Consider the following 13,887-nt stretch of genomic DNA (forward strand, 5'->3'; position numbering starts at 1 on the left):
ACACTATTGCACTAATAATTATGGGACGCAAGCAAATGTTAAACATAAATGATTTGTTATTTAACTGAAATTGCAGTTTGTTTTGGTTTTGTGGCACCATGTCACGGTTGGCAGTTTGTAACCAGGAAATTCAGACCGACATGAAGAGCTCAAAACTTCAACTTTTTTTTTTTTAATAAATAAAACAAAAAGCTGCTGTGACAGCAAACTTACATAATTCAGGGTTGTTACAGGGCAACACAAAGAGTTTCTAAAAGTCACAGCGGAAACAGGAAGTGGCATGAAAAATGCGTAACGCACTACTGAATTTTAGACTGTACGCTGAAAGGTTATATGAAGTGAGGCTGATGATGAGATGAGAAACAGCTGAGCTAAATGAAATGAGGAGCAAATGGAAATGGGCGTGGCATGACCGAGGAATGGGAAACTGAGGAAATGATTGAAAATGGCAGACACACAAGAAGGCAGCAAAACAAACTGAACACAGAGAAAATACAGGAAACCAAACACCATAAAAAATAAACATGAGAATAAATAGAAAAGTAAATACTGAAAAAACACAGATTATGACATAATCCTGGCCAAGAATTAGAAAACAATTTTCTAACAACAGAAAAAAAAATACAAGTTGAATATAAATTGAATAAATCAGCCCTAATGTCACTAATTATCAATTAATTTAAAAATAGTGTATTAGATTGATATCACTGTCAGTGCATTTTGAAAATTCTGTTTTATGGTATTGTGGTACTAATACTTATACTTAGTTAGTTAGTTAGTTAGTTAGTTAGTTAGTTAGTTAGTTTGACAGGAACAGTGCACACAAACATAGAACAGAACAAGTCTGTGACTGATGCGTTGCACAGAGTATATAGCTACAGCTAATTCACAACTCCAGTCCCTGGTTGGGCATTTCTATGCGTTAAAATACTTTGTACATACTAACACCAATACTAAAAAGATGGAAGTCAGACAAATGTTTTTTAATGGATGATGTGTTTGTGTGTTCAGGTGGTACGAAAGTGCAACGAAGGAGCTCGCACTATGGAGAGAACAGAAATGATGTACACCATCAACTCTCAGCTGGAGTTCAAAATAAAGGTATGGTAGCAATAAAATGCACCAAAAACACACATATAAAAGGCTGATCAACACTAAAATATGGTATTAAAAGTATAAAATGACTTTTTTTTTTTTTTTTGGTATGTTGGTATTATAAGCCGAGTGGATGGTTAATGATTTGTTCATCATCTCCTATTGTTGCCATGAAATGTAGTTGAACAATTAATTGCTTCTGCCTTTCACATTACATGCTATGAGCTCTAATTCTACTTTCAACTATTTTACTTTGCAATATTAGTACTTTTGAAGCTCAAACTATATGAGTTCAAGTACAACATTGTTTTGCTGATGTATTTTATTAAAAAAAAGAAAAAGAAAAATTTCATATTAGTTACTGTTAACATAAAATTCAAGCTTTTTGTTTTGGGCATTGAATGTAGCACAAATTGGAAAATGTAAATAGTTATTCAGGTACTGGTATCTACTTGTTTATTTAATTACCAGATCAGAAGAATATTGCCACTCGTCTCATATACAGTCAATGTGCTATCAAAAGAATAACAGAGCGAATAATGTCAGAAAATTTACAATTTTTTTTTCATTTTTTCATGTGCTTCTGCTCTTTGCAAATGCTAAAATAAATGTGACAGACACAAATCTGGGCCAAGAACTGAGCCTTGTGGTACACCTTTATTAATTTAAGTATAGATGATTTATTGCCATCATTGTTAACACACTGTTTGGGATTGGCAAATATATTATGAATTAAGGTGTCAAATGTCTTATTAAAATCAAATACAATGTCTTATTTAAATCAAATACATACTGTTCTAAGTAATGATTTGTTCAACAAAGTAGCCGTTTCCCATGTTTTACAAAAATTTGTACAAATGTTTCTAATCATACGTTAAGCATACACGTTTTTGATTGCCATGTTTGCCCATACATATTGTACATGCAGTTATAGTGATGCAAAACGGTGTCTCACATTTGGCATAGATCTTGAAAATCATTAAGCACACAAGGCCTGGCACGCACAAGTGTGTCTAACTAGTGTGGGAAATAGCTGCTGGGACATTTGTGCTTCACAGATGTCTGGAGGCTGGATTCTCCCTCTGCACAGACAACCACTCTTACACTCCCACAAACTGTGACTTGCACTGATAGACCCAACATTAGAGTGATGTTCTAAAATCATGGCCCTGTCTTTCTTCCAGCCTTTCCCCCTGGTCTCATCCTCCAGGTGGATGATAAAGAGAGGTGAGTTGACTACTTTTGTGGAGGACAGCAGCCTCTTCTTGAAGCGAACGTCACGCCAGCAGGTCTATTTCCTCCTCTTCAACGACGTGCTCATCGTCACCAGAAAAAAAAGGTGAGGCAAACGACTTGTGTTATCCAGTGAATTCTGGTCATTTGTGTGTGATTTATCTGTGACCTTGGTTTGAAGGATTTTCTCCTAAATGAACTGCGCTGACACAAGTGAGGGTGAACTTGACGTCAAAGACTTTGGACTTTCACTTGCCACCTCAAACCCAGGAGGCAAGGTGTTTCAGTTTTGTTTTTCCTTAGTCATGTTTGAACTTGCTTTGGAAAACCCCTTTTGGAAAGAGACAGTTATTCAGAAATTTTTATGTTTTGTTTTTATCAAGTTATACTACAAATATGATGAAGTAAAAAGGTGATGCTCTACAGACAGATGGCATTTCTTTCTGATTCTGCAGTTCTTTATGAACGAGGTTCTGAAACTGAGCAGAAGCCTGTGCAATTAAACAGGATTATTGTCTTAGCATATTGACTTCAGGTTCAAGTCAAAGTCCTTTGTATCCTGGTGGTGGCATTCTTCTTCGTTTATACTTGTGAGATCTTGATACAAATAACACACAAGTATAGGCACACCCTCTCATTTAATCTCTTATTTTAATAAATGAAGAGCTCCAAATTTTTATACCTTTACACTATGTTGCACTTTTTTTACTTCAGGCTATAGTTCAGAACTCTTGAATGGGAACTCGGTAAGGAAAGGGTATAACAAATTAATATCTTACCTGCTGTTGGTAACATTTTGAACGGCCTCAGTTTGGAGAAATTCTGACCAGACTGATGAGCTGGTCCAGGTGAGGACAAGACTTAAATAGAGTGTTGATGTTTTGAAACAAAATTTAATGCAAAGCGTATTTAATAAGCCTTCACGTCACCATCACTTTCACAATACTTGGTGTTCTTGCAGAAATAATATGATATTCTCGCTGGAAGTGCCTTAGGCTGCACTCAAAATGCTACAGCAAACTTCTGCTATTTGTGCTTTTAAATACGCAGTCTCCTAAAAATGCTAATAGATAATTTTCTGTAAAACCTTTGTAGAGAGGCACTCAAGGGCCTCCTTACCAGATGCCCAAACAAACAACTGGCTCCTCTCGATGCCAAGGAGCAGCGGTTCTACTCCGAGTCTCTCTCAGATAACTGAAGGGAGGGTCCAGCCACCTTGCGAAATAAATTAATCTCAACCCCATTTGTATTTGCATTTTTGTTCTTTCAGTCAGAGTTCATGACCTTAGGTGAGGATAGGAACGTAGACTGACCATTAAACAGAGAGCTTTCCCTTGCAGCTCAGGTCCCTCTTCACCACAACGGACCGGCACAGAGTCCACAATACTGCAGACACTACACCAATCTATCTGTTAACCTCCCGCTCCGTTCTTCCCTCACTCGTTAACAAAACCCAGAAAAAGAACCTTACTCCCTCCTAGGTAATGTAAAAGTGATGGTAGTGTAAAGGTTTAATGTACAATTTGTGACATCAGGGTTGTTTTAAGATGACAGCGTTTTACTTTTACTTCGCACCACCTGGCTTCACCAGTTCAGTCACAATAAACTTCTGTTTTCCAGGTCTCTCTTGTAAATGAGTCCTCGTGGCTCAGTGGGACTAATCTGTTTAAATAAAGGTTGAATTAATTTCTCCAAATTGAGGCAGTTTAAAAAGCTATGTACGGGGAAAAAAAAAAAATACAATATATATATATATATATATATATATATATATATATATATATATAATTTGTTCATAATAATTCCAAGGAATCATATTTCAAAATGTCTAACCTATCCATTCAAGTGGACAGGATTTATTTAGTTTAGTTCTTGTTTTCTTTTACACTCTATGTGGCAAAGTGATATTCATGTATACATCTTGAACAAAAGCTTAAAACTTTATTAAAATCGCCAGAAAACAATTTTCTTTTCACTTTTCTTTTATTGCCCAGAGGACAGAAACTGATCAGATTAGATGATGATGACAAGCACATGACACTGGGATTACTGAGCATGGACTTTGTTGATTCACATGACAATATGTGTTTTACTTTCTTTTTGTGTTGCTTTCATCCTGCTTGGGCTAGTACAGTCATACTTTAGACTTACAATCTGTTCACTTTGTTAGAATTCTGCTCCAAATCTCTGAACATGATTCAACATAAACCTCCAAATATTTTGATTCAGGAAAATCTGGGATGATTTAATGTGCTAATCTTATATTTTAAATCACATTCTGTTTGTCTGAATATGGCAGACCTGATGTTATTCTGGGGTTAGAACATTTTTTTCATTGTCACCTTAGTGAGTCTGCTATAGTATCCACCTACGCCTAAGATGGCACAATGGAAGGAGGAAGATGTGCGTAGACTTCTTTGAACTGTTGTGGTTCGAATTTATGTGAAGGTCCACTCACATGCTTGTAAATTTTGTAGAAAAATCTTTTCCTCCAGCCTCATGTGTCTGCTGGCTCTGATTGCCATTCCTCTCGCAGAGTAAAAGTTCCCAAGAATCATGGAAAAAAGGAACCAAACAACATTCCTTATTGCGTTTTTTTCTTTCTTTCTGAGAACCTGATCCGGGACGGCCGACTCCAGCAGTGTGTGGTATCAGGATTGTGTTTGAAGAAGGGATTTGGGAATGGGAGTGCTCTGGAATCAGTGCATTTTAGTTTGAAAGGGAGACGTTGTTATAATATTGGTTTGTACTGAGGGGAGGGCTGTAGTTGAGCTTTGGCACGCCACTCTCCTGCACTCCCTCTGCAGTAATGAAAGCTGAAACACACCAGGAGTTCACGAGGCCAGACAGCAGCAGGTCGCAGCCGCTCCTGTGCATGTTCATACAACAGCTCTTTCTCTTATCTTTATTACGTCAAGCATATTGGATCCTTTTCACCTTCTTGTTTGTTTTGCTTTTAAAATCTGTCAGAAGGCAGAGGTCACACACTCCAAGCCACCACATTTACACAGCAGCAAAATATAGATTTATATCTTTAACTCTACAATATAGTTTTTAAATTACATTAAAAAATAGATTGTGCTCATCATTCTTTGGATTTTTTTAAGGAACATTTCAGAAGATCCACTTTGGATAGAAAAGAATAGCTAGCAGTGTTAAACACGTCATATAAAGTATATTAACATTCCATTCAGTGATAATTGCAAAAACATTGTAGCTTCATTTTACATTATGAGATCTGGTCTTTGGATGAATCTAGTTGATGTATTTGATCTTGATTTAATGTGCTTTTGTGTGCTAATTTAAGAAAGGTAAAACAATTCCTTATCAGATCTACTTCCTGTAATGTCTTCAGACTAGTCTAGAACGGGGGTTAACAGTTGGAAACCCACCCCATGTCAAACTGGTTTGTTGTCACGCACCAGGAAAGTGCTGCTCTCTGGCTCGCAGAAACACTTGCATAACTCACCAGCTGGCTCCTTTCTCTTCCTCACTTCCCTCCTATTCCTGTATCAGTGTCTTAAAACTTAGCAGGATTTACATTTCTTTTCATCTTTAGTGCTTTCTAACCAACTTCTCTTGCTGTTTTTATTAGAAAGCTTGTTTTTCCTCTTTCAAATAGGGCATAGATATGAGCATTTTATGTTGTAGTGTTTTCTCTTAGAATAGGGGCGTCCACAGTGCGGCCAGAGGGCCATTTGCGGCCTTTGGTGTGATTTTTTTTGCAGCCCTCGACTGCAATTAAAGAATGGTATAATTTTGACCCACAGGCTTAAGAGGTTGATGCAGATACATGTAGACCTTCTTTAGATTTAATGCTGACACTTTTAAATTTTTAAGGTTTAACAGCAAAACTGATGAAAATAATCTTCTCCAAATGAGCGAAATCAAGTACAAAACAAAAATTTAGCTATAATTAATCCCTTTATCCTACAACAAACCTTCACTGACCTACCAAAAAGTAGAATTTTGATGATAATTCATAAAACTTGGTGAAATATAGCAAGTGTTTTCAAAGAAAATCATTTCAGTTTATTAAATGATTGATGAGGGAAAATTGGAGATTTTTAAACAAATATAAAGTGGGATCATCAACATACAAATGAATCAACTTTATCAGTGTCCCTTTAAACCTTCTATGAATTTGTTTCAGTGACCGCCAGCTGTTTTTCAGAACTTTGATGACCTTTTTTGGGCCATTCATGGACCATATGGGTATTTGAAGTTCCACCCCCTTTTAAAATAACTCATTTTAGGCTTTTGCCTATGAAAATAAACAAAAAGGAACTTTCAAAGTACAAGAAAACAAATAATAGTCCCCCACCCCCCCCACCCCCCAAAAATTCAAATAAATTAAATTCTTTAAAAAAACAAACAAACAAACAAAAAAAAAGATTAATATTTATGAGGCGCTTAATGTTCTGAATCTACAAGAATTTAAACTAAACTTTTAATCTTTCTTCAAAATATTCAAGTTGTTAAAAATGAGGAAAAAAAAATCACGCTTTAAATTATTTTTTCTTCTTAAATTCAGATTTTTCTGGCCCTAGAGTCCTTTCATTTAGACCAGGGCTATTCAACTGGTGGCCAGCGGGCCATTTCCAGCCCACGGTGACTTCAATCTGGCCCACTTCATAAAAAAAAAAATTAAAAAAAGAATTATTTTATATATTTTTTTGTTGGGTTCTGGATTTTGGGTTCTGTTTATTGCATTTATGATTCAATGCAATAAAAGTAACAAATTTAAAAGGTAACGGATCACTGTAAACTTTGGTTTATTTGCATAATGGGAAGTGGTGGCGTAGAGGTTAGAGAAGGTGGGCCTGTGATCGAAAGATCACCGGTTCAAGTTCCGGTACCGACAATATCAAAAATGTGGGTGGGGTAGGTGATGCACCCACCCTCATTCATCCCACTCTGGGCCCTTGAGCAAGGCCCTTAACCCCCACCATCTGCTCCACCGGGTGTCCTAGATGGCAGCTCTCTGCTCCACACAGAGGGCTGTGGTAGCTCGGTGGTCTGTGGTTGCGTCAGGAAGGACATCAGGCGTAAAAATAACTGCCAAGTCTTCGTGCGACTTAGTTCGCTGTGGCGATCCCTGCAGAAGGGAGCAGCTGAAAGAAGAAGAAGAAAATAAAAATGGTTTATTTGCATAATGATTTTAATCTCTGGATGTCCGGCCCCTGAGCTGTTTCAAAAACTGTGGTCCCCTGAGCAGTTTTGCTGAATATCCCAGATAGTTCTGGCCCACCTAGGAAAATGTTTGGACACCCCTGTCTTAGAACAGTAGGCGACATATGCTCATGTGTCAGCCTGCATGCTTCATCTGGAGTCTGATCTCTGCGTCTATCTGAGGATTTGCACTCGTTCTGTTTGCTTGCTGAAGAACATGATGTACATAAGAAATGTGGTGGCTGCTAGTGTTGTGATAACATACATTAGATGCCTGTGCTATCTCACTAGAGATTTTCATATCAACTACAAGGTGTTTATTTCTATCAAGGTTTGTCGGTGCCTGAGCTGAGAGCACTGACTATACAGATTATTTACAAGTTTATCATTTTCATGTCAAACTTTGATATTTTAACCAGTTCCCCACTTTCATCCCTTGACCGTGTAGCAAATTTTTGACACGACCCTCCAGCTCGCCCACACACACATGAATGTTTCCCCACCCATGAGACACACTGCTGTCACTGAAATGGTATCCTTGGAATTTTACTTAAAGAGCGGTCAGGGACTGAAATGCCACTGAATCTAAACGTTTTGTAGCTAGATCAATATTAAAGTAATTGGGCTTTTTATCCCCCCCCCCCCCTCCCAACTTTAGGAATTCTTTTAATTTGGTTTATATAAAGGACTTCTTTGGTGAACAGTGAAGATCTGTAAAAAAAACATGTGCATAGGCAGTTTGGATAAAATACTTGTAATGTACTTATAATTTTGCACTTAATGCTTATCACATGGAATTTAGACTTTTAACTTTAAAACCAAAAAGGAAATTCATTCTAAACACAGGAGAATATAAATAAAGAGCAAACAATGTTTATTTTAAGCATTTTAAATATATAGCTCAAAATTTTAATAATTTGCTAAATCACCTTGTAGAATACCATCTATTTAATTATGTTTTTGAATTCCATACTGAACACAGCAATAATACTTAGCCAGTTTGTACAAACTATAACCCTTTTTTAGTTTGGGGTCAATTATTGTGGATTAGCAACTTTGTGTGAGAAGCATTTATTAAGATATTGTGACAATATTAAATGTTAATAAAACTTTGTGTACGTTGTGGATATGATCTACAGAAAGCCCAAGAAATGTTTTAAAAGGGGTTTGGGTAAAATAAAAGTCTCTGCTTTAAGTTATATAATGGTTATAAGTACTAGCAACTAGCCGAAGTTAGGTTGTTAGCTTAGAAGCTAATCTTGCTTTGCAAACTGAAATACACATTTAAAGCTATGTTAACATTTGTTCATTGTTTAAACTTTACACAGTGGTGGGCACAGCTAACTGCTAATTTGACAACTAAAAAAATAGCTTTGCTAGTGCTAAACTGCTAAACAAATAAAAAAAAAATAGCAGAAGCTAACGCTAAAGTGCTAACATCATACACTGCTGTCGCTGACACAGTAAGACTGTCTGTAATGTGACAACGTTGTGAGTGGACACAACTCAAAACGGTTCATAAATCACAAGTAAAGCGTCCATGAGGTGAGCTTTCACAAATTAATCCGGTCCATCAGAACCAAAGAGGCGAAGTAGAACTTCACTGTGCTAAAGCAGAGTGATGCATTCAGTGTGTGTTGTGTCTTGTGTTATTTACTAAAATGATTTAACTCACTTTGGCAATCTTCTTTGTTGTTAACGACTTTTATAAACTAACTACAAAGTTGATGAGCATCATCGAAAAATATTCTCCCGGTGATAAATCCGTTTGTATTGAAGTATAAAGTGTGAAATGTGTGAGAGAGTCACGTCCCAGAGACTGTGTGAATGTTGCAAAGCATGCTGGGTATGCATTATGTGTGCAGTGTTTCTGACAATTTACAATGATTCTGAGTGTGAAAATGGGTTTGTCATGATATTTTCCTGTTTTAGTTTAGTTTGTGCTTCATTTATGTTAAAGTTTCTGTTATTGGCTGTAAACTGACACCGAGTCAGAGACTGTGGTAGATATGAGGGGGGAAAGCACTGAAAGTGTGGCGACACCACCAGTTGGGTGGTGCTTAGCTTAGCTCAACTCTGCATAGCCTTGCTCTGTGTAAATCACCAATCATCTGAATGTTTTTAGTGCAAAGGTCTATCTTAAAAAAAAAAGTCAGCAGACTACAATTTATCAGATTTAAATTTAGCGTAAGCTAATTCCACTAAACATTTTCAAAGTTATTAAAAACGCTAATCCGCTAAACGGAATGTTACTTAGTTCTGCTGTTAGCGGATTAGCGGACCCGTGCCCACCACTAACTTTATATAAAAAAGAGAGTTGGTGAATTGTTTGTTTACTGGGACAGTTTACAACTTTTACATTCTTATCTGGTTTAAAATGCAGGATCTGAAAAGTGTTCAGCATCTGTCATGTTTACAATGGACTTTAAAAAAAAATAGTGCTTCAGTGAGGATTTTCTATTACTTTCATTTATAGAAAAAAAATTAGCTTTTTGCAGACCGTCATTTCATCTCCTTTTTGAAATATACCACGTAAGCATCTTTCTTGTCCTGTCTTTTGTTTTAGCTACCATATAAAATTTATTTTTTTCCTTTAGATTGACAAATTAAACGTTTGGAAACCTGTATGGTCTTTAAACACAGACAATACTGTTTCCACGCTGTACAATCTGCACTTCAAGGGTATGCTGTGCCAGCAAAACATTTATGTTGGCTCACATAAAATACATATATATTTCACATTTCAAACCATCTGTTTTTATTTAAATATTTAAAGTACTGTTCAGTTTTTGCTACACAAGGACAAGTTTAGCAAAAATGGGTCCATGAAATGTATGAACTCGAGTTTAGTTCTTGTATAATAGAGTATGATGCAAAACACACATGCATTTTCACCAGATTCAGTGGCGTGTTAAGTCTACCATAACTCACAGTCCACTCCAGATGTTTCCAACTAACTCATGCATCAGAACCGTTCTGCTCAACTGGTACTGAGCTCCTGTGAAACCAATGTATCTGTACTAAAGGAGAATTTATTGTAAAGACACAGACAGCTGCTTATATGGACTTGTTCATTGTTTGGAACCTGTGACACTAATTTATGTGTGCATAAACATCTAAAGTATGTACTTTTTCTTTTTCGTATGTTGCTTTATTTGTATTTTTAAGTTATTTATTTGAAGTGAAGCAAAAGAAAAGTGTCATTGCATGGTTTAAAAAAATGTTTTTGTTGTCTTTATGACCAGCATTAAGTGTCTATTACCTGAGGTACTAAAGTCTCAAAATAATCACCACTTCTAATAAGGGGATAGTGGCACAGAGGCTAGAGAAGGTGGGTCTGTGATTGTAAGATTGCTGGTTCAACTCCCGGTACCATCCATTCATTATCTTTTACCCGCTTCTTCCATTTTGGGTCACGGGGGTCGCCGGTGCCCATGTCCAGCAATCACTGTGCGAGGGGCGGGGTACACCCTGGGCAGGTTGCAAGTCCATCACAGGGCTTATAGATTGCATAAAGAAGCCCAAATAACAGTTTTTGCTCATGTTTTGAATTTTGTATCCCATTTTTGCTAAACACTGGAAAATAAAATTATGTTTGACTGAGTGCATTTGTCTGTGAAACTGCAGTTTTCCTCCAGATTCTGTGAGTTTTCATACAGTCTGTTTTTACTTTGAGCAAATACTTTAAGTCTGTGAGATGAAATACCGTATTTTTTGCCATATAAGTCGCACCTTTTTGCATAAATTTGCAAATCCTGTGACTTAAACACAGAAGTGACTAATATATTTTTCCCCATATTTATAACTCAAATTTTGGCTGAGATCTGACAATTTCATTTATTCTGACATGAAAAATATTGAACATTACCATTTTCAGCCACTAGAGGGTCCTCAAGAATTATGGCAAGCCAAGTGTCTCATAAAAAGTGGCTATTAATGAGACACTTGGCTTGCCATATAACCACCTTCATCTTGCTCTGGAACTCCTGGAGCAAATGTCAAATCAGTTGCATTTCGTTGCGCCGCCCAGGATAAATGCAGCTGATTTGACCATTAAAGTGCATTTATTAAGGAAAAGTTAAACTGAGACACATCTTTACTATCATTTTGAGCAAACAAATAATTGTTTTTACGTGTTAATCTTGATAAATTCTTGTTAAAGTCCTCTCATGCGTGCTCCCGTGGCCGCTATGTTGGCAGCCAATCGATTTTTGGCACAACACCAGCCCACGTTTCTGGGTGGTCGGCGGTGATGCATAACAAACATGACTCATCAGCGATGACACATAGTAAATGCAACTTAAACGGCAAAGTGACGTATTTATGTTTTTTTCCACTTTATTAGACATTTTTGGACTTATACGGCGGTGCGACTTTTACAGCGGAAAATATGGTATAGTTTTCATGTAGTGGTGGACTTATTTTATGTTGAATAAGCAAAAAACAAAGATCAGAGTCGCTGTATCTTTGAAACTAAAGTCAGTAATACATTTTCTAAGCAGTTCACAACACAGTTTGACTTCTTGTTTTCAGGAGTTTGAATTACATCTGAGTAAAATAGAAACAATTAAGCGTTTTGTGTTTCTATCCTGTTTTCAGTGAGGACAGTTACACTGTGATCGACTATGCTCTGAGGGACCAGATCCAAGTGAATACCTGTCAGTCCGAAGACCACAACCTGTCTCCGGTCAAAAGCCCCACCAGCATGCTGGGCTCTCGCCAAGCTGGTGCCAACCATCTCTTCCGACTGCGTTTCAGCAGCAACCACTCAAATTCAAAGGTGCTCATGGTCCTTGGAACAGAGCTGCTGTAAGTGCTTTTGTTTGTTACAGTCGTTCCTCCTTATTGTGCCGTTTTCTTTAGATTTCAGTTACAGTCTTCCAACACACCCCCTCAGGCAGCGATGAATCATCTCAGCCTCGGACAAAATGTCACTCTAGCATGTTTTTACTTGTGCAGCAGACGATTTGGTTTGCGTTTGACACACCGGTTCTTTTTTTTTTTTTTTTCCAGTTTTTTAATAATCAAAATGTCATACTGCTCATCTTTGTGAGAAAAAAAAAAAAAAAAGTTTGGACTTTTATCTTCTTTATTTGCCCCAGAACGCCTTTTAACTTGAACTCAGCAAATCCCCTCTCTCTTCTATCATTACTTCCCTTTTCCATTACGCACTCTGTTTCATTTTGAAGTCTAAGGGATATTTTCTTACGTCTGCTCTGAAAACAGATGACCCTCACTTTTGTTAGTTGTGCCATCCTAAAATAAAGTCCTTTTAAGCATTTTATTGTACTGTAAAGCAGACTTACAGCAACAGATGATTGTTTAAAGGACAGCACAGCTCTTTTGCTGCAGTTTATAACGTGCAGCCAAAAGGCTAACTCACACTGAAAAATGTACAGACAACGTTTTTTTAATCCTCAAATCTCCGTCTGTAGCTTTGATTCATACATTCAAATTGCAGCCTCCCTAACTCCATCTTTCCTTGTACAGCAATTAGAGCGAAAAGTGAGGATGTTACATTACATAACCAACAAAAACAAAAGGGCTCTGCTTTACATTGGCCTTCATATTTGTTTACATGCACAAAGACACAATCCTGCACGGTTCAAACTGTAATTATCTGTTATGGTTCAGGGCTTTGTTAGACAGTGTTTTCTTAGGCTCGAGGCCTGTTTGCTCTCATTCCTCTGTAGCTGGAAAACCTCCCTTTGTATTCTCAAAACAGAAGCAGTGCTTTTCCAATGTGGAACGAGTTTTGTGTGGAGATATTCACTTTACGATATCCGTCAATGATTGTATACCACTCTAGCTTTTATTTTCATAAATGTTTCATCGGTTTGGGTGTATTGATTCCGAAAGCAAAACTCCGTAAAATCATGAAAAACATACTTTGTAGATGCATAACAAATTTATAATTAGGGTAAACTGCTGAATGTGTTCAGACTGTTTGGTTCAGAGACAGAACAGCACATCCGACATTACTAAACACTGTCAGCTCACTTTTATAGGTTTACTAAATAAAACACCTCATAATTTGACCATAGATAAAAAATGGCTTGTGTTGGTGATATTGTTGAAATGTTTCTGGCTGACCTTAAAAGAACAGCTCAGATCTTTTGAAGTGGGGTTCTAAAACTTGTATAAACAAATAGCATCTTACCTGTTGCAGATACCTTTTTGAACAGCCTCCGTTTTGAGGAATAGTTTGATTCTGACTGGATTTTTGTGCTAATAGCTTGTCTAAGCAAGGTCAAGGTCAAAGTGAATTGGTATAATCTTTTTTTTATTTTTTTATTTTTATTTATCAGGAGAATATATAATTGACATTACATACATTATACAAAATTTACATGACTTCTCCAATTTTTTCTTTTTTTTTTTTTTTTT

At 36.8% G+C, this 13,887-nt stretch overlaps 1 protein-coding gene across 1 annotated transcript in view; it reads left to right on the forward strand.

Annotated features, from left to right (window-relative positions):
* Positions 1 to 13,887, forward strand: part of LOC119410649 (rho guanine nucleotide exchange factor 26) — a 50,930-nt gene that overhangs the window by 17,261 nt on the left and 19,782 nt on the right. The window contains exons 10-12 of the mRNA XM_037677534.1: positions 1,012 to 1,101; positions 2,280 to 2,434; positions 12,100 to 12,309. Coding sequence (XP_037533462.1) covers positions 1,012 to 1,101; positions 2,280 to 2,434; positions 12,100 to 12,309 — 455 coding nt within the window. The remainder of the gene's footprint in view (positions 1 to 1,011; positions 1,102 to 2,279; positions 2,435 to 12,099; positions 12,310 to 13,887) is intronic.

The sequence above is a fragment of the Nematolebias whitei genome, chromosome 6, assembly GCF_014905685.2.
Source record: "Nematolebias whitei isolate Nwh7 chromosome 6, NemWhi1, whole genome shotgun sequence".
Lineage (NCBI taxonomy): Eukaryota > Metazoa > Chordata > Actinopteri > Cyprinodontiformes > Rivulidae > Nematolebias > Nematolebias whitei.